Source organism: Artemia sp. Qi Xiang Cuo, chromosome 2 (genome assembly GCF_049724085.1).
Source record: "Artemia sp. Qi Xiang Cuo chromosome 2, ASM4972408v1, whole genome shotgun sequence".
Classification (NCBI taxonomy): domain Eukaryota; kingdom Metazoa; phylum Arthropoda; class Branchiopoda; order Anostraca; family Artemiidae; genus Artemia; species Artemia sp. Qi Xiang Cuo.
In genome coordinates this window covers 33,291,886-33,313,057 of record NC_142795.1, presented here as the reverse complement: position 1 = coordinate 33,313,057, position 21,172 = coordinate 33,291,886, and the positions used below count along the sequence as shown (strand labels likewise).

The window sequence follows — 21,172 nt, the reverse complement described above, 5'->3', positions numbered from 1 at the left end:
AGATGCTTTTTACTGATTTTGAAAAGGCATTCGATTCTGTTGATCGAAAGAACTTAGAGAAGGTTTGAATTATCACAGAGTACCTGATAAACTAGTCAAAATGGTAAGCCCACTCTGTAAAGATATTGAATGTTGTGTGCACACGGAATTTTGGGATACGCGTTTCTTCCAGATAATGTCTGGTGTCAAACAGGGATGTATTCTATCCCATTCCTGTTTGTTATTATTATGGACTACGTTACAAAGCAGTTTTAGCATCTGGAGTGAAAACTTGCAGCAGACAGATCTCTGACCTGGATTTTGCTGACGACGTCGTTCTTCTCAAAGAAGCAAAACAGCGACTACAGCTGCTACTCGATGGAATAGATGAAATAATTGAAAAAGCGGGGCTCACTGTGAATTTCAGTAGGATAAAGAACATAGCTAAATCTGACTCTCTGCTGACACTAGAATGCTAAGATAAATCAATTGAACAGGTCAATGAATTTAAATACCTAGATTGATTGGATTGATATAATAATGAAATAGACAACAAAATCCAGAAGAGTATTAGACAAACTACATTGGTTTTTAATAATTTGAAATCCGTCTGGTGCAGTAGGAAATACTCTATGCGATTGAAGCTCCGTTTCATGAATAGCATTGGGATGTCCATTCCCCTTTATTCAATTGAATTCTGCAAACTAAATGTCCGAGTGGAAAAACGCGTCTTAGTCTTTGAAAACATTGCCTTAGAAGAATACTGAACCTATTGTGGAAGGAAAAAGTCATGAACATGGAAATTCACCGGCAAACCGGTCAATCATTAGTCACTGACCTATTGAAACTTAGAAGATGGACGCACCTTTGCCATGTCCTTCGTGTGCAAGAGGTTTAGCTCCTATACATATTTTATGAGTGGTGCCCTGAAGGGAGGCGTAAAAGAGGTCCACCAAGACCCACCTTTCGTCGGCAGTATTAATTTGATCTGATTAAAGCGAGATGTCTCTTCAACCAAACTCGGAGGACGTCACGGCAGCAGCTCAGATCCGTGATGTTTGACGAGGTTTCTATGACACCCTACTCACCATTCCTGGCTCAGGAGGATGTAAGGTCTAAGGGAAACGACAGTTTATTACTGGCCACCGATACTGCAGTCGCTAATAATATTTGATAGGCAGCCCTTACTTTTGCAAAGACCCCTTCATGTCTATATTACAAAATATGTCTAACACATCAATAGATCTTTTTATCTGGATGAATATAGGACAAAATGTATAGTGTCGTTGACGAGGCGGCGCAATCTCCCCATTTCTTGTAGTGGCGATAGCATATTTTAGAAAAATATTTTTTAGTTGCAAAAGTAAATACACTAACTAATCTCTTCTTCTAGAAGCATTGTTCTGCAAAAGTTAAATTTGGATGTAAAGAACAGAGTTCAATGGTAGGCAGATCTACGTACATTTAGGGTGACTCTTAGGGGAAAAAGAAAAAAACAGCAGGTTTTTATAAATGAAAGCAAAGAGTAAGGCTAAAGCTCAAAAGGAAAAGAAATTATTCCATATGCGAGGGAGTCCTCCTTCTCCTCAAGAGACCGTTCATTACGCTAAATCTTTAATGTTTCGACCCAATCTCTTATGAACGAGTGCTAAAACACAAGGGCGACTGGTATGTTCATTTTACGTTTTAATGTTACTTTTTATTTTAATTGTAAGTAGAAATTGTTTTTAAACTTGATTTTAAAGGAAAGAGCCACTTCTAATAGATACAAACTGTTATCTATTATTTAATATTAAACAAAAGATTAATGCTGGCAACCATATGATGAAGAATAATTCCTAAGAATGAAGTGATTAACACCTAAAAAAGGTTTGAAAAGAAATCCTGTCTCCGAAAGGTAGGCTGTAGAAAACAAATTTCTCTTAATATTCACTAACAGTGATTTTACTAAAAAAAAAGAATTTGGAAACTTTGCTTTGCCCTTAGAGAGAAAAAGTGCATTCTTGGTAATTTCTAGTGGTAAATGACCCACTTACACGGTTTGTAAGGCAATTTCAGTTCAAGTATTTAGACCTTGCAGTAGTTTGTATGCTATGTACTGTAAAACTGTTTATGTTTTAGAAGCTCTAGAAAGAGCACTTTACTGAAAAAATATAAATGTTTTTACTTTTATAACTTTAATAAATCAAATAATATTAACATTTTTTTTATTACTAAATATCAGTATATGTATATTAAACTGACAATGCACATTCATTTGTATTTTTTCAATAAAGTGCAAATTTTGTTCTGGCCTTGGGAAGGCATAGGGGTTTTGAGCCCTACTTATGTTAAATTCTGCTCGTTTTGAGTTTGACTCGGCTAATTTTTGTGATTTCTGTTCGTTTTGGGTTTCATTTATTTATGGATGCTGATTTGTTGTAGTTTCACTCTTGGTAGATTATTTGATTTTATTTTTGCTCATTTTTTGTTTATTGGAGTTCTTTACTTTTCTTTGAAAAACTCATTTTGTGGAAAAATTTTTTAAAAAATTTTTCTGTTCATTTTATATTGACATAATCTTTTCACGGAAAAAGAAAATAATACTTTAAATCTTTTTGTTTTTTAAGACTTTATAGTTTGGCCTGCTATTTAAATGCTGGAGAAAAAAATTTTCCGCAATTTTTAACAACATACACCCTTTTAAAAATCTGGACACAAATAGCACTGTTTAATTTAGTTTCATACCTCCTCTAGTTGACCTGAAATGGAAAACTTAATACCATTCGCAAAAAATCTGTTTACTTTCTTTGATAGCTTGGATACACTTACGCTATTTCAATTTGGTTAAATTTTAATAGCAGAAATGGGAGGGTGGGAGTGGAAGGGGGATTAGTTGCCCTCAAATAACTTTCACCTATTAAAAAGGGCATCAGCCCTTTCTGTTTTCAATCAAATGAACCCTTTTAAAAGTTTCCAAGACAACTCCTTCGATACGAAGTGCCCTGGTCCAACAACAACAACAAAAAATAATACATTGTACACACTTCGATCTTTACTTTAAAAATGTCAAGCCTTCCCATCACTTTCGACTATTAAAAAGGGCACTAGGCCTTTCAATTTCTAATTGAATGAGCTCTTTTGGAAACGACAACGCTTTCTATAAACACCTTTTATACCCCCAGGGCATAAATTAAAAGACTTACCTTAAGGTCTGTCAGGGTGGTTGTCATCCTCTAAAACCGAATTTCCAGAACTTTCGACTACGTTAAACAACATGGCTATCTCAAAATTTTGATTGGATGTGTTTGGGGAAATCGTGGGCGTGAGAGGGGTGTTAGTCACCTTCTAATCACTTTCGACTATTAAAAAGGGCAGAAGCCACTCTGATTTCCAATTGAATGAGCGCTTTTCGCAGTTTCTATGACAACTTCTTAGATACAAAGTGCCCTGCTCTAAATAAAAAAAAAATAATAAATAACACATTGTGCCAACATCGTTCTTATATGCCCACAGGGCATAACTTAAAACCCTTGCTCTGAGGGTTGTGGGGGAGTTTCCTCCTTTTTATTTAGTCCCCGTTTCTTGTCTCGTTCTCGATTGGCCCCGTTTTTTACTTAGGCAGCGTGATCGTGCTGCCTTTGATTTATACAATAGCTTTCTATATAAACTTTAAATGCACATAGGGCATAACTTACAGCCCTTGCACTGAGAACTCTGAGGGGGTTATCATCCTAAAAGACCTTACTTTCAGAACTTTCAACTACGTTGAGCAAAATGGATATCTCAAAATTTTGATTGCATGTGTTTTGGAAAATGGTGGGTGTGAGAGGGGCGTTAGTCTCTATCCAATCACTTTCAACTATTAAAAAAGGCACTAGACCTTTCAATTTCCAATTGAATGAGCCCTTTTGAATTTTTTACGCCAATGCTTCAATGAAAACTTCACATGCCCCAGGGCATAATTTCTAACTTTTGCCCCGAGGGCTTTGGAGGGAGGGGTTGTCATCCTTAAAGACCTAATTTAGAAAAGTTGCAACTACGTTATATAGAATGGCTATATAAAAATTTTGATTGGATGTGCTTGGAGAAACGATGGGCGTGAGAGGGTGGTTAGTTGCCCTCAAATCGCTTTCGGCTATTAAAAAGGGAACTATCCCTTTGAATTTCAAGTTGAATGAGCCCTTTTTCAAGTTTTTACGACAAAGATTTCAATAAAAACCTTACATGCCACAGGGAATAACATATAATCGTTGCCCTAAGGGTTGTGGGGGAGTGTCCTCCTCAAAAATATATTTTCTATCTGGAAATCAACTACGGTGAACAAAATGGCTATCTCATAATTTTTATTGGATGCGTTTGGGGGAATGATGGGCGGGAGGGGGGGGGGGCTAGTTGTCCTCAAATCACTTTCGACTATTAAAAAGGGCACTATCCCTTTGAATTTCAAATCGAATGAGCCCTTTTTCAAGTTTCTACGACAAAGATTTCAATAAAACCTTATATGCCCCAGGGTATAACTTAAAATCCTTGCCCTGAGGGCCATGGGGCAGTGTGTTCCTCAAAAACATATTTTCTATCTGGAAATCAACTACGCTGAACAAAATGACTATCTCAAAATTTTGATTGGATGTGTTTGGGGGAATGATTGGCATGGGGGGCTAGTTGCCCTCCAATCCCTTTTGACTATTAAAAAGGGTACTAGTCCTCTAAATTTTCCAATTGAATGAGCCGGTTTTGAAGTTTCTACGACGTCGCCTTCTATAAAAAAAACCTCATATTTCCCCAGGGCATAACTTTCAACACTTGCTCTGTGGGCTGTGGGGGAGTGTCCTCCTCAAAAACATATTTTTATCTGGAAATCAACTACGCAGAACAAAATGGCTATCTCAAAATTTGATTTGATGTGCTTGGGGGAAGAATGGGCGTGAGGGGGGGGGGGCTAGTTGCCCTCCAATCACATTCAACTATTAAAAAGGGCACTAGAACTCTCAATTTTCAATCGAATGAGCCACTTTTGAAGTTCCTACGACGACCCCTTCCACACGAAGTGCCCTGATCTAAAGGGGAAAAAATAATAAATAGTGCATTGTGCCAACATCGTTCTTAGATGCCCTCAGGGCATAAATTATAACCCTTGCCCCGAGGGTTGTTGGGGAGTGTCCTCCTCAAAAACATATTTTCTATCTGGAAATGAACTACGCTGAACAAATTGGTTATCTCAAAATTTTGATTGGATATTTTTGGGAGAAATGATGGGTGTTGGGCGGGGGGGGGGGCTAGTTGCCCTCCAATCACTTTCTACTATTAAAAAGAGCACTAGCCCTTTGAATTTGCAATCGAACAAGCCCCTTTTGAAGTTTCTACGACGATCCCTTTCATATGGAGTGCCCTGCTCTAAAGGAAAAAATAATAAATAATACGTTGTGCCAACATCGTTCTTATATGCCCTCAGTGCATAACTTATAACCCTTGCCCCGAGTGTAGTGGGGGAGTGTCCTCCTCAAAAACATATTTTCTATCTGGAAATGAACTACGTTGAACAAATTGGTTATCTCAAAATTTTGATTGGATATGTTTGGGGAAATGAAGGGCGTGGGGGGGCTAGTTGCCCTCCAATCACTTTCTACTATTAAAAAGAGCACTAGCCCTTTGAATTTAAAATCGAACAAGCCCCTTTTGAAGTTTCTACGACGATCCCTTTCATATGGAGTGCCCCGCTCTAAAGGAAAAAATAATAAATAATACGTTGTGCCAACATCGTTCTTACATGCCCTCAGTGAATAACTTATAACCCTTGCCCCGAGGGTCGTGGGGGAGTTCCCTCCTCAAAAACATGTTTTCTATCTGGAAATCAAATACGTTGAACAAAATAGCTATCTAAAAGTTTTTATTGGATGTGTTTGGGGAAATGGTGGACGTGAGAAAGGGCACTAGCCCTTTGAATTTTCAATCAAATGAGCCTTTTTTGAAGTTTCTACGACAACACCTTCTATAAAAACCTTATATGGCCCCAGGACATAGCTTAAAACCCTTGCCCTGAGGGTTGTGGGGGAGTGTCCTCCTCAAAACACATTTTCTATCTGGAAATCAACTACGCTGAACAAAATGGCTATCTCGAAATTTTGATTGGATGTGATTGGGGGAATGACGGGCGTGGGGGAGAGACTGGTTGCCCCCCAATCACTTTTGACTATTAAAAAAGGCACTGGCCCTTTGAATTTCCAATTCAATGAGCCTTTTTTTGAAATTGCTAAGAAACTTCATTCTAAAGAAGTCATCGATTGCCTCTGTGTACAACTTGCAACCCTTGACCTGATGGTTGTGGGGGAGTTTCTTTATCGAGAGCTAATTTTTTATCAGGAAATCATCACCATATAATATAATGCCTAGCTCAAAATTTTGAGTGGATGGGTTTGGAGAAATGGTGGGCGTGGGGGGCAGCTATTTGCCCTCCAATCACTTTTGACTATTAAAAAGTGCACTAGCCACTCTGATTTCCTATCGAATGAGCCCTTTTAGAAGTTTCTACGACAACTCCTTCGATACGAAGTGCCCGGGTGGAGGAAAAAAAAAACAAATTGTGTTTTGTTTTTTTCCCCACATCGTTCTTTACTTAGGCAGCGCTAGCGTGCTGCCTATGATGGGAACAAGACTTTACTTAGAGATTCGAAGCAAGGATATTTGGTTCGTTTAGCATTATTGAATCTTGCTTGGTATCGGCGTGAATCAATAATTTTGCAATTAGCAGTTGAAAGCAACAAGAACAAAAAGGAAATTCTAAGAGAAACCAGTTTACTTTTCTTGTTATTCTTTAAGGGAAAATGTTGATTCAAGCAAACGGATTGCACAGAGTCTATATAAAGCTATATAAAACATATAGGCTTAATTAAACTTCATTTCTTCTTGAGGGGAATAATTTAATTTTTAGAAGTGACCAAAAAAAAAATGCTGAACTTTATCTGATAGGCTATTTAGGTAGAATTAAAAACTTCTTATTTACCACCCTTTCCTTTATATAATTCTCTCTTAACATTATAAGTGTTTTATGCACTTTCAATATTCTCAAAGGCAAAATGCACAGAAAAACAAGCGTTTCTTGGATTTTATCATGTCATAAAATTTGTCCCAACTTTTAACTAAATCTTGAAAATGATCTTACCTGACATGTATCAACTGGATTCGCTCCGTGCCTCAACGTATCAGCAACCTGCTTAGGAATCATTTGGTATAAAAGCTCGTCAGTTTTTCTCATTTCATCATCCAGTTTTTTCATGGATTCTTCAAGTTTTTTTGATTTCAATAGCTCTTGATCTAGTAGCAATTTCAGTTCAACTGACTGTTGTGTTCCTGCCATCATTAGATCTCTGAAAATTCAAAAGTGTTTGTAAAGTTGCTATGATCTTGTTTTCACTCAAGGCAGGCACTGTTGCTATGAACAGCTTGCATTACCAGGCCCAGATAATAATAAAAAAAAAAAAAAAAAAAAAAAAATTATGGACATACAAAGACTCTAGAGTGGCTTTGTCGTAGTCAAAGTGCTATTAACAACAGCTTCTTGGATGGAGTCAATCTTTTCTTTATATTTTAATCTAAAGAAAAGTTCATAATGTCCGCTAAGGAAAACTTGAATTTTACTTTAGATGGTTTCCTTCAATGCAGTGCAGCCTAAACTTGGATAAATTTTAGTTATGTTTAGCACATTTAAAGTGGCATTAATATTGCATTCTAGCTAACGCTGGTATTACCGTGAAAACCTGGTTGCCTTAAAACCTGGTACATACCAAACCTGGTTGCCCATGGAGCACCAGATGCCAAATTGAAGTCCCAAGGCTACGCAGATCTTCGATTTCATAATCGTCCCGATTCCAAACCTTATTTGTAATAAATTACTTATTACATAAACAATGTTTCAGCCAAATTTGCACCCTTTAGGAGCTGTAGATCCCCTTCTACTCCCATTGAAAAGTATATTTGAATTCTGGGTCATCCTCATTACAAATATATTCAATATGGGCACGCAAAGATATTGCAGATGTCAACTAGGAATGTTGGATTATGTGGCTTGACACAATTGCCATCCATGTTGTATTTTCATTCTAAAGATGTCTAGTTTCTCTTCTTAGAGTAGGTATGTTTGAATTTCGCTAAATACCCGTGCTTAACCTTGAATGCAGAGTTAAAATTCACTTAAGTGGAACTTTAACGGTCTGGGTGCAGGAGAACCATTTGAAGTTCCAGTGACGGGTAGATTTTCAAAGAATCTGTATTCCCTTTTCCCAGCGAGTCCCTCAGTCGGATACCTTTTGTACGCAACCTCATAGTTTTAATAAAAATTTTGATTTAGGTATAAATAAATAGGTTTCAAAATAAATCCTTTGTTAATATAAGGTATATACATGTTGGAAAAAATAAATCTAATATAGGGGAGCTTAAATGTCATTAAATGTTGAATAATCATAAGCTTAGCTTTATTCTTCTTCTTTTTTGTAAATACATATCTGGTTTATTTCTTCTTCAATTTATTCAGTAACAAATATACTTGTTGTGTAACTAATCAAACATAAAAGAGAAGAATTTAATATGTAAATAGATACAAAACAATTTCATTAAATGTTCTGGAATTGTATGCTTCATCAATGGTCTCTAGCCATGGCAACAAACGTAATTTGGCCTTCTCATGTGTCAGCTTGTTATGAAAATAATACCAAACGGCATTAAAAGAATTACGGAAGACTTCAAGTATACAAACTGATGGATATGCTAGTTTAGTGTAATTTCTCTTTGTCCATGTTCTGTATACGGACTGAGGGACATTTGGTAAACTGTTGGTCATTTAGTCAAAGAAAAATAATAAGTTTCAAAAGGCCTACAAGAAGTGTAAATTTTTAAGTAGCCTTTCTTGTAGAAACGTGGCATAATCAGCCGTTTTGTGCAAAGCAGAAGTTGCACGAAATGAATATCAGAGGCAACGCTATACCGTTGCCTATAGTAAAGGCCATACGGCTCCAATGTTTTATTATTATTTATTTTTTTCCCCAGATGCACTTCATACGGAAGGGGTCGTCGTATAAACTTCAAAGCGGGCTCATTCGATTGGAAATTGAGATTTCTAGTGCCCTTTTTACGGTAGAAAGTGATTGGAGGGCAACTAGCCCCCCCCCCCCCGAAGCCCATCATTCCCCCTAAAACATATTTTATCAAAATTTTGATATAGCCATTTTGTTCAGTGTAGTTGATTTCCAGATAGAAAATATGTTTTTCAGGAGGACACTCCCCCACAACCCTCAGGGCAAGGGTTTTAAGTTATGCCTTGGGGGCATATAAGGTTCTTATAGAAGGCGTTGTCATAGCAACTTCAAAAAAGGCTCATTCGACTAGAAATTCAAAGGGCTAGTGCCTTTTTTAATAGTCGAAAGTGATTTGGGGACAACGAGTCCCCCCCACGCCAATCATTTCCCCTAAAACACATTCTATCAAAATTTTGAGATAGCCATTTTGTTCAGCGTAGTTGATTTTCACGTAGAAAATCTGTTTTTGAGGAGGACAATCCCCCACAACCCTCAGGGCAAGGGTTTTAAGTGATGCCCTGGGGACATATAAGATTTTTATAGAAGGCATTGTCGTAGAAACTTCAAAAAAGGATCATTCGATTGGAAATTCAAAGGAATAGTGCCTTAATTTAATAGTCGAAAGTGATTGGAGGGCATCTAGCCCCCCCCCATCCCCATCATTCCCCCAAACACATCCAATCAAAATTTTGATCAGCGTAGTTGATTTTCAGATAGAGAATGTTTTTGAGGAGGACACTCCCCCAAAACACCCCCCACAACCCTCAGGGCAAGGGTTTTAAGTTATGACCTGGGGGCATATAAGGCTTTTATAGAAGGCGTCCCCAAGCCTATCCGATAAAATTTTTATAATGGCCATTTCATTACAAATAGTTCAAACGTCAGATAAGAAAAATTCCTGTGTCGAGAAACCCGCCAGGGCCCGGAGGCAGGCGTTATGAGTAATGCTCTAGGGGCATGTATAGTTCTTATGGAAGGGATGCTCGTATAAACTTCGGAGTGGGCTCATTTGATTTGAAACTAAAAGTTCTTGTTCACTTTTTAAGTGTCAAAAGAGATCGGAGAGCAACTAGCCCACCCCTCCTCTGCGCCCTAAATGTATCAGATAACAATTTTGAGATAGACATTTTATTAAAAATAGTTCAAAGTTCTGATAACAAAAAGCTCCGAGGTAGACACAGCCCCCCAGGGGTAGGCGTTGTAAGTTATGATCTGGGGGCATATATGGTTGTTATGGAAGGGATGCTTGTATAAAATTCCTAGAGGACTCATTTGATTGGAAATTGAAAGTTGTAATTCACTTTTTAAGAGTCAAAAGTGATCGGAAGGCAGCTCGCCTCCCCCCACACTCCATTTATTTTTTTTCCAAGAGGCACTTTATATAGAAGAGGTCCTCGTATAAACTTCAAAGGGGGCTCATTCGATTGGAAATAGAAATTTCTAGTGCCCTTTTTAAGAGTCAAAAGTGATCAGAGGGTAACTGACCCCCCCCCCCCAGCCCTTTTTCCCCAAATACATCTGATAAAAATTTGAGGTAACTATTTTGTTAAAAAATAGTTCAAAGATCATGTAACAAAAACTCCTTTACGTATGGTCATTTCGTTAAAAATTGTTCAAAGGTGAGATAAGAAAAACTCCTGTGTCGACACACCCCCCCCCCCCAGGGCCGGGGCAGGCGGTGTAAGTATTGCTCTGGGGCCATATATGGTTTTCATGGAAGGTATGCTCGTATAAACTTCAGAGAGGGTTCATTTGAATGGAAATTAAAGGCTGTAGTTCATGTTTTCTGAGTGAAATAAGATCAGAGGGCAACTAGCCCCTCCCCCTCCACGTCTTTGGGTGTATCGGATGGATAAACCCATCCGATAAAAATTTGAGGTGACCATTTTGTTAAAAAATAGTTCAACCATCAGATATTAAAACTCCAGTGTCGACACAACCCCCCAGGGCCCAGGGATAGGCGTTTTAAGTTATACTCTGGGGATGTATATGGTTCTTATAGAAAGGATACTCGTATAAACTTCAGAGAGGGCTCATTTGATTGAAAATAGAAAGTTCTAGTTCACGTTTAAAGAGTCAAAAGAGACCTAAGCTTAATCTAGTTCCCCACGCCCTTTTCCCCCAAACCAATCCGATAAAGGTTTTTAGATAACAATTTGTTAAACATAGTTCAAACATCAGATAATAAAAACTCCCTGGTTGAAACAAACCCATTATTTCATTTTGATATTGTTACTTTGATATCTGTTTTTATACTTTGATGAATATTTGATTATTGTTTTTTTTAAATTGATTTTGAAATAAAGAATTTTTTAAAACTTGAGACTTTTGCAATCAAAAACGAACAAAAATTAATTAAAAAAAATACTTTCCGAAAAATAAGTTTTTAAAAGAAAATTAATGGCAATTTTAAACTTAAGATTAGAATATACAAATACCTTTTAAAATTCAAACTCAAAACGACCACAAATTACTATTAAAGAATAAATGAAACCCAAAACGAACAGAAATTAAATAAACAATCATAGCAAAAACATAAAACAAGTAATAATATAAATGAATAAATAGATCTTAAAGCGAGTAATGCTTAGATTGAATATGAATGTCTAGCTTAAAACGAAAAAAAATATCTTCCTATTGAAGTATAAATGAAACTTAAAACAAACAGAAATTAAACAAACAATCAATGCAAACAAACATACAATAGATATTAATGTGAATTAATAAATAAATCTTAAAACGAGTGAAACTTAAATTGAGTATGCATATCAAGCTTGAAACGAACAAAAATCACCACAAAGAAGAGTTTGGGTATGACCTCCTTCTCTCACTGTAAAAGTCTAAAACCTACTGCGTCATTGGTGCTTTACTGAAAACTATATGCGTCTGAACAGTCTTGGAAAGTATAAACAGCATCAAATTGAATATTTGATGTATAATGATACTTTCGTGTGGGGGATTTTGCACGGGGAGAATTTACCATCGAGAAGAAAGTTTCCTGGGGGTGAACTTTTAAAAGGAAACTTTATACTGGGGGAATTTGCCAGAATTAGTACATAAAATTTCTTTATATGTCTTGCTTTCTCTTTAGCGACACAATTTTGCGTGTGGATATGTTAAGGGTAATTGTCTGGGGTATATCTCCACCAGGATTGAGTTTTCCCGAGGATATGTCCGTGGGGGGTATTTTTCCGTGGAGGTGGAGCTAGATTTCCTGGTGCTATTTAAAAAACGATCAGAAATTAAAAAAAAAACAAGTTTTTTCAACCGAAAGTAAGGAGTAGCATTAAAACTTAAAACGAACAGAAATTATTAAGTATATGAGGGGGGTTGCCCCTCCTCAACACCTTGCTCTTTACGTTAAAGTTAAAGATTTGTCCTAACTCGTTACAAACGACTCCTGAAACACAAGGGTCGTTTAATTAGAACAACAAGTAACTTTTTTAAAAATGCCAAAAAACAGTTAGACGTGACTTGAGCACTAGAACAACAACTAGTAGACATGGTAAGAGTTGTCATTGTGAGCACTGCCACGATGAAGTAGGAAGTAGTCTAGGCAGTGCAGTCATAGTAAGAGTGGCCTTGGTAAGATCGGTCGCGTTAGGAATTAAATAAAAAAAACAAGTTTTTTTAACTGAAAGTAAGGAGCAACATTAAAACTTAAAACGAACAGAAATGATTCCGTATATGAAAGGGGCTGACTTCTCCTCAACGCCTCGATCTTTACGCTAAAGTTTTTTATCGTTTAAAAAATAGAGTATTGAGAAAGAGTCAAAATTTAGTTAAAGAGCGAGGCGTTGAGGAGAGAACAGCCCCTTTCATATACGGAACAATTTCTGTTCGTTTTAAGTTTTAATGTTGCTACTTACTTTCAGTTAAAAAAATTTGTTTTTTTTATTTGATTTTTGAACGTTTTTGAATTAATGGAGGTTTTGATTTCGGGAGGTTTTTGATGAAAGGGGCTGTACCCTGCTCAATATCTCGCTCTTTACGCTAAATTTTTTGTTCTTTTAAAAAACAGAGTTGTGAGAAAGAGTCTAACTTTAGCGTAAAGAGCGAGGCGTTGAGCAGGGGACAGCCCCTTTCATATAGGCTACGAAATAATTTATGTTCGTTTTAAGTTTTAATGTTGCTCCTTACTTTTAGTTAAAAAAAAAACTTGTTTATATTTAATTTTTGAACGTTTTTGAATTAATGGACGTTTTGATTTTGGCTCACCATGGAGCCAGCTCAACGTTTTGATTTGAGCTCAAAACAGCTCAGCGTTTTGATTTTGGACGTTTTGATATGAATAATAAAAAAAAAAGTGTATATTGATTTTACTTCTATTTGGTTAAATGGCTTTCTCAAAAGTTGTTTAATTTTATTTACGAACGTTTTTATTAGTAATAAATATACGTAACTTACGAATTAACTAACTTAACGAACTTCTATATCCATATATTTGTAATACGTATATTAAGGGGTTTGCCCCCTAGTCAATACCTCGCTCTTTACGCTAAAATTTGAAATTTATTCCAATTACTTAAAAATGACCCCTTAGTAACAATGGCTGATAATTATAATAAATAGCTATTATGAAAGTACTAAAAAATATTTGGCTTAAAGAGCGAGGTATTGACTAGGGGGCAAACCCAATCATATACTTAATAGTTTCTGCTCATTTTAAATTTTGGTGTTAATCCTTACTTTTAGTTGAAAAACTTGTTTATTTTTTTATTTAATTTCTGATCGTTTTTTTAAATAATGCTGGGAAATCCGGTGCCCCCTTTATAGCAATGTCCCTTCCCCCATGAAAACTTCCTCCATGGAAAGATCCTCCCACATAACCTACTACCAGAAAAAAATCCCCCTTGAAAACGTCTGTATACTTCCCAATAGCCAATACTATATGGTAAACATTGAGTAAAGTTCATAGCTTTAAGCCCTCCCCCGGGGACTCTGGGGAATTAAGGCATCCTAAAAGACATATTTAGTATATTTTCGACCATGCCGAAAAAAATGGCTATCTCAAAATTTTGATCGGGTGACTTTGAGAAAAACAGAGCGTGGGAGGGGGCCTATTTGCCCTCCATTTTTTTGGTCAATTAAAAAAGGCACTAGAACTTTTAATTTCCGTTCGAATCAGCCCTCCCATGATATTCTAGGACCACTGGGTCGATACGATCTCCCCTGGGAAAAAAAAACAAACAAAAAACAAATAAACACGCATCCGTGACCTTTCTTCTGGCAAAAAATAAAAAATTTCACATTTATGCGGATAGGAGCTTGAAACCTCTACAGGAGGGTTCTCTGATACGCCAAATCTGATGGTGTGATTTTCATTAAGGTTCTATAGCTTTTGGGGGGTCTTTTCCCCTTTTTTCGAAAATCAGCCAAATTTTCTCAGTCGCGTAACTTTTGATGGGTAGGACTAAAATTGATGACACTTATATATTTGAAATCAGTATTAAAATCTAATTCTTTTGATGTATCTATTAATATCAAAATCCCGTTTTTAGTGTTTCGGTTAGTATTAGGCCAGGTCGCTCCTTACTTACAGTTTGTTACCACGAACTGTTTGATAGTGTATATAAAGTGGTCGTAGTAATTGCATTTGTATTTTATGAGCAGAAGTAGTAGCAACAGCAACAATGCTAGTAAGACTACACGCTTCTAGACACAGCTTCTTAATACGAAATCTATCATTGCGGGTCTGGTACTTTATGTAAAGCTTACTCCCTACTCCATTTATGCTGTTAAGTTATTGTTTCTATTACCTTCTAATTAATTAACATTCAATTATTTAAGACGATTACCTAAATGTTCAATTAACAATAATAAGTTGAAAAAGATAAAACATATCCATACGCATCAATATCAGAGGTAAAGGCTAGAACTTAAGGTCCCCAAGCCCTCTTCCATAATATGGACTAATAGTCTGCACATTCATATTGTATCTCGAAAAAATATAAGATGTCCATGTTTCTACTTAAGTCAATCTATGAAGCCTGTGTTTTAAATGAGCCATTGAACTACTTTGATGACCTTTTCCCAAGAGTTTCAGCCATCACCCTAAAGGTAGGTTTTTCTTGTTTTTTTTGTTTTTTTTAGATTTTAACTCAAATGGTTAGCGAAAAATTTTAAACAGTTATGATATAAACCAATGGGGGTAACTACGACACAAAGGGCAAGAAAAATGATGTTGGCTGTCTTATGACAGATTTCTATTTAAAAAGGGCACCATAAGATATGGCTTAGGAGGAGTAGATGTATAAGACATGGTACAATTATCTTCCTTTACTAAGTACTTTCTATTTGAAAGATCATGATGGACTACATGCCTAATTTGGCTCATTTGTCCCTGGGCCAGCACTCACCATGTCATCCACAGACTTACATTTCTTAGGATTATTCTGTACAGCATATGTATAGGCATGTTACGATTAGGCCCCGAAAAATAATAGTTACAAAAATCTAGTGAGGGTACACCGTTCTTTACTTGGTCTACACTTTTGCATATTCTGGGGTTCTTCTTTTATATTTATTTTTACAATATTTTTATTTCCTGTTTTTAATGTCTACCACAGTAGTGAGGGGGTTTCAGTTTTAAAGGCACAGGTGACAGATGAACATGAGGATTCCGATCGTAGCCCTGTTACGTCACGGCAACGCTGTGACATCATAACATCCCTGTTTCTAGGCAATATTCCCAGGTGTTTCAGTATGATTAATTGGAATATGGTCAGGATAATAGACAAGTATCAATAATAGGGAAATTAACATAGGATTTCAAGCGCACACGTAGCATATTAACATGGGATTCCGAGTGCATGCCCTGCAATACGACCGCATGCCCTGTTTCCAGGTGTCAGACTTCCCAGGTTTTCTATTATTTTTGTTTTTCTATTACCCCATAAAGTAGTCTAGACGGCTATTGTGGAATATGTCCAGGTGTTTCTATTTCCCCATGTTGTTTTTCTGAAATGAGGTTAGCAGCTGTTTTTGTATTAAATCAGGAGTTAAGCAGGTTTGTGTTCTATTCCCCTTTATATAGATTATTTTAATGGACTTTGTTTTAAGGAGCACAGGAAAGGCAATGGGAGACCACGGAATCAAATGGGGAGGAAAAAGTCTCCTGGACTTGGATTATGCTGATGATTTAAGCATCCTAGATGAAAGTGTGAGCAAAATGAATGAAGTTTTAGGGGTTTAGCGAGTTCAGGGTGCTAGAATTGGTTTGAAAATTAATGTTAGGAAGACTAAGTCACTAAGGCTAGGAATAAGTGAAGATGAAAAGGTCACGTTGGGTAATGAAAAGATTGATCAGGTGGTAAGCTTCACTTACCTTTGTAGTATTATTAGTAAAGATGGTGGGAGCAGTGAAGATGTTAAAAATAGAATAGCCAAGGATCAGGGTGTTTTTTCACAGTTAAAAAAAGTCTGGAAGAATAGGAAGATAAGTCTGCAAACCAAGATCAGAATATTAGAAGCTACAGTGATGACAGTGGTCAAATATGGGATGGGTCTGAAGCATGGACGCTCCGAAAAGCGGATGAAGATTTGCTAGATGTTTTCCAGAGAAATTGCTTAAGGATTTTTCTGGATACCCGGCTGACTGACCGTATTTCAAATAATAGGCTATACGAAAAATATGGTTCAATACCGCTCTCTAGGGCTATAATGAAAGAAATGCTGAGGTGGCTAGGGCACGTTGTGCGGATGAAGTATGACAGATTGTCGAAGATTGTTTTTTTCGGCCAACCATCTAGGGCTAAACGGAAAGCAGGTCGTCCCCGTCTGAGGTGGGAGGACGTCATAAAGAAAGATTTAAAGGAAATGGGAACTTCGTGGGCGGGTGTAAAAAGGGAGGCTTTGATTAGATTGAGGTGGAGGAGGAGCGTGCGTACCTGTGTTGACCTCAGGCGGCTTGGTGCTGCGGTGAGTTGTTTGTAGTAGTAGTAGTACTAACTTCAAGGCGTAATTAAACTAAAAGATCTTTTTTGTATTGGAGTCAAATACTTCCTTTAAGGAGTAAAATGACAGCTATATACAGTTGGACATTGATTGTTTGCGTAAAATAGTTATGTAAAAAAGCGTGTTATATTTATAATAGATGCATGCGAGAAAATTTTTCTAATTATTAAATACAGATGGTTAAACGGGTACATTATGTGACGACCCCTCTCCCTTAATAAGGGAAGATGTAACCGTAGGCTAAATACTAAAAATCTGTCTGTTATTTTACCTCTAGAGTGTCCAATTTATTTTACATATTTTTTCCTAAAGCTTGAGATATCTGTTTATAAAGGGGCGAGTAGGTCTATAGCTCGGGTGCTATTGCCTATTATTTGATATGTTGAATTCTAGTCCTCTTGGCTTTGATATATGATGTAATGTCACGTCATTGGAGAGGGTTTCTGGCAATGAGAAAACGCCAGCCCTGGGCTGCTATTTTGAAAACGGAATTTTTAAGTCATTTAAATGCTCTTACTTTCAATTTCTTGATTTTTTTTCGCCTCTTAGACGAATAATAAATTATGTTTGCCAATGAGAAAAACAACGGGCCTGGGCTATGGTTTTCTATCCAGCACCTAGACGATAAATACTATATTTTTAAAAGCTGGGAAGGGGTCTTATAACGAAAAAAATAACAACTATGGTTTCTAGAAGGGAGCGTTAATTTATAGTATATTTTGTTTTTTTCTGTAGAAGCGAATGCTATTTTATAGTAAATCCTGTTTTCTCTTTTAGAATTCCCCCCCCTCTGATCAAGAGGGCTAGGGGAAATGAAAGCACTCTCATGCAAGTCGTAAGGCCATCAGTCATAAGATATACCGGTCCTTCTATACAAGCTCTGGGCCAGCCACTGACCACCTGTTTTGTAATGCCCAGAGCCTCTCACGTCCCTACCAGACCAGCAATGCTAACGCAAGCCCCACAGCAATCTATAAGAAAGTTAAAAAGAGAGTGGGCGGCTGCTCACATGATTTTGAACCCCGCTTCCCCACATACGCAAGCCCGTAATGTCGCTGGCCCGGCTACACAAGCCCATGACTTTACCGTCCCCTCCACCCTCCAACATGTGCTGTCAGGGCCTTCAAGAGCCCACACCCAAATTTCGACAGAAATAGAAGATGTGAGTAATTTCTCAACCTAATAAAGCCATCTTTTATGTCCTCAGCCTGCTAAAGCTATTTTTTCACTATTTTTACACGTCGAAGACATTAAAAGTTTCACTGACTTATCTTTGTTTTTTATCAATAGTTTCACCTCTTTCAGCCACTGAAGGGGATTTTCATTAATAGCGGCATTTTTTCTCGCCATTTTTTCGTCTTTTTCAGGCTTTGAAGGGAACTTTTAAGCTAATAAGTGTATACTCGCTAGTTTTTGAGGGGACCATCTGACCCTCCAAGGATTCCGTCCCCTGTTAGTTCCGTCTGCCTTTTATACCTAAATTTGATGTTTCTTCTTTTTTTTTCAGACCAATAACGAGATCGATAGACTCATGACCAAATTAATTTGGAGAGGAGCTGTACCCGCAGACGAGGAAGCCTCCGACAAACTAATGGCATGAGCCGAAGAGTTTCTTACCAAATGGCCACAGGCAATCCCCCCCTCGGTTAGTTTTCTGTGACTATTTGTAAAAACATTATACATCCAAAAGGGTTTTGTTATACCAGTAGTGTGACCAAGGTCACTAGTAAGGGGCGGGGGGTGCTATAGTTCCGAAGGTACCCTTCTATGCCTCATAATACAATGATGTATTCCAACGAGTAGTATAGCGTCCATGAATACAAGGGTTCATGGTACCCTTCTTCGTTTTTAATTCTCTAAACAAAATTCTAAGCAAAATAGTTCTTAGTGAATTGCTAGTTTTTTGAAATTCTTCAAACACAGGGAATATCTTGTAACATATGGCAACCTGTTTTCAAAAATATGTTGCATAAATTTTGAAGCAGTGATTTTTGGCCTTTTTAAGTGAACTTCACTCTTTACTTTCATCAGAAGCCTCTATTTTAAGAAAAAATAATTTCTGTTTTCTTTAAGTTTGAAAATATACGTAGTAAACTTTATTAAAAAATCTTTGTCCAACTTCGGAAAAGAAACAATAAAAGTCGATTTAATATTTTTTCTAAAATAGGGCATTAAATAAACTTTTACCGGTACTTGTATGAAATACACCCTACCGCTCAGGTTGTTCGTTCATTTACGCATTGCAGAACCGGTTTTTTGTTATTTTTTTTCAGCTTAGCTTGAGACAAGACAAAGACAAGTGACAGAATAGATGGAAAATAAATAATTTGCGCTATATATTTGCATATTAGGGGGGTGGGATTAAAGTATCTGGACAGGATTGTGAAATTAGAAAACAATTCTTAGCCTACTACACAATATGCAGAATGATCGTACCTAGCACATTAGGCATGCAGACTTTCCATACTTTACCCCAACCCCTATCCACTAATGTGCAAATATATAGCCCAAGTTTGTTTTTAAAGCATTGTATTTTTATCATTCTTAGGTATATTTCAATAGGATTGAGCGTCATAAAAACATATTAGAAGTATATTGGATTTGGGGTATTTCATACAAATACCCTTTTTCCTCACATCTCTCTTAAGATTTCTCTTAAAAAATTTGCAATTTTCACACAAAGGATCCATGGTATATATTATCCTTGATATTACATAAAGAAAGAAAAACGAGCAAAAATTGAGTTTTTAGAGGCGAAATGAAAATACTGAAAAGACACAACAAAGCGAATATTTCGAGGAGACAAACGCCTCTCTTCTTCAGTGCGAAACGGAACAATATAATCAATGCTAGTGCCAAAGAATAAACAAACAAATGAAACGCGGAAAGTCAAAATGAATGTGAAAAAAAAACAATGAAAAAAAAATCAAAAACTTAAAAGATGAATAAAAAACAATAAAAGCCAAAAACATTGTAGGAATTAAAACCAAATACCTAACAACAATAAAAGTGAGTATTTCACCAATATCTGTGATTTGCAAAGAAATTCAAAATTTAACCGCCATCGACAGATACTAGCGAATAACTGAGAAATAAAAGAAAAACATTCATTCACTCAAAACAAAACGAAATAGCATTGAATGAGTTGGAAGGCTTTGTCATCTGACTCCTTGTTTTAATAATCAGGAGTCAGACTGATCAGCGACTTACGAATAGATTAACTCAGCACTCAACCTCAATTAATAATACACTTAAAAAGCGGAAAAAACAGAAAATTTTGACTCTGCCGTTGCAGAGCACATTTTTGAAAACCTAGACCATACTATTTTCTTTAATCAAGCTAGCCTAATTTCACATGACAAAGGTATCCAGCACTACAGAGAAAGTGTTAAAATTTTTAAATACCAACATTTAGGTCTAGCTTTGAACAGGGATTCAGGTAATTTAAGAATAAATGAGTGATATTTTGGTTTTCTCAAGAGAGAAGCCGATACTCTAATAGTCCGAGATATAAACCTTGTAACACTTTCCCAATAACTTAATCAGACACGTCAACAACCCCTAAAGTCTCAAAGATTGTCTGCGAGGAATCCAATTATTAAAATCAATGTTTTTCTTTTATTTCTCAGTTATTTGCTCACTTTTATTGTTGTTGCATTGGTTTTAATTCTTGCATTTTTTTGGCTTTTATTGTTTTTTGTTCATCTTTTATTTTTTTTGTTCGTTTTTTTTTACATTCACATTGACTTTCTGCGTTTTATTTGTTGGTTTATTCTTCGGCACTTGCATTGATTATGTTTCGTTTTGCGCTGAAGAAGAGAGGCGTTTGTCCCCTCGAAATATTCGCTTTGTAGTGTTTTTCCAATATTTTCATTAGGTCTTTAAAAACCCCATTTTTGATCGTTTTTCTTTCTTTATGTTATGTCAGGCCAATATGGCTTAAGAAATTATATCCTTGGTTTCTTTGCGGATTTGTAGATAAAAGATTTAATCATTTATAATATATCATCCTATATGAAACGTATACAGTTTTTTGAAACCTGAAGGTCATTAACAAATTTAAGATTTAAAGTTAATATAATTTCCGATCATTCGTGTGATTACTACTGCAATATTTCTACAATACTGCAAAGAATCTTGAACTTCTCCTAAGGAAGTATACTTCCATTATTTTTGCTTCTTTGACT

General features: G+C 36.5%; 1 protein-coding gene across 1 annotated transcript in view; it reads right to left on the bottom strand.

Moving 5' to 3' along the window:
• The window catches only part of LOC148955157 (soluble guanylate cyclase 88E-like), a 262,557-nt gene that overhangs the window by 21,741 nt on the left and 219,644 nt on the right, over positions 1-21,172 (bottom strand). The window contains exon 9 of the mRNA XM_089106273.1: positions 7,121-7,325. Coding sequence (XP_088962399.1) covers positions 7,121-7,325 — 205 coding nt within the window. The remainder of the gene's footprint in view (positions 1-7,120; positions 7,326-21,172) is intronic.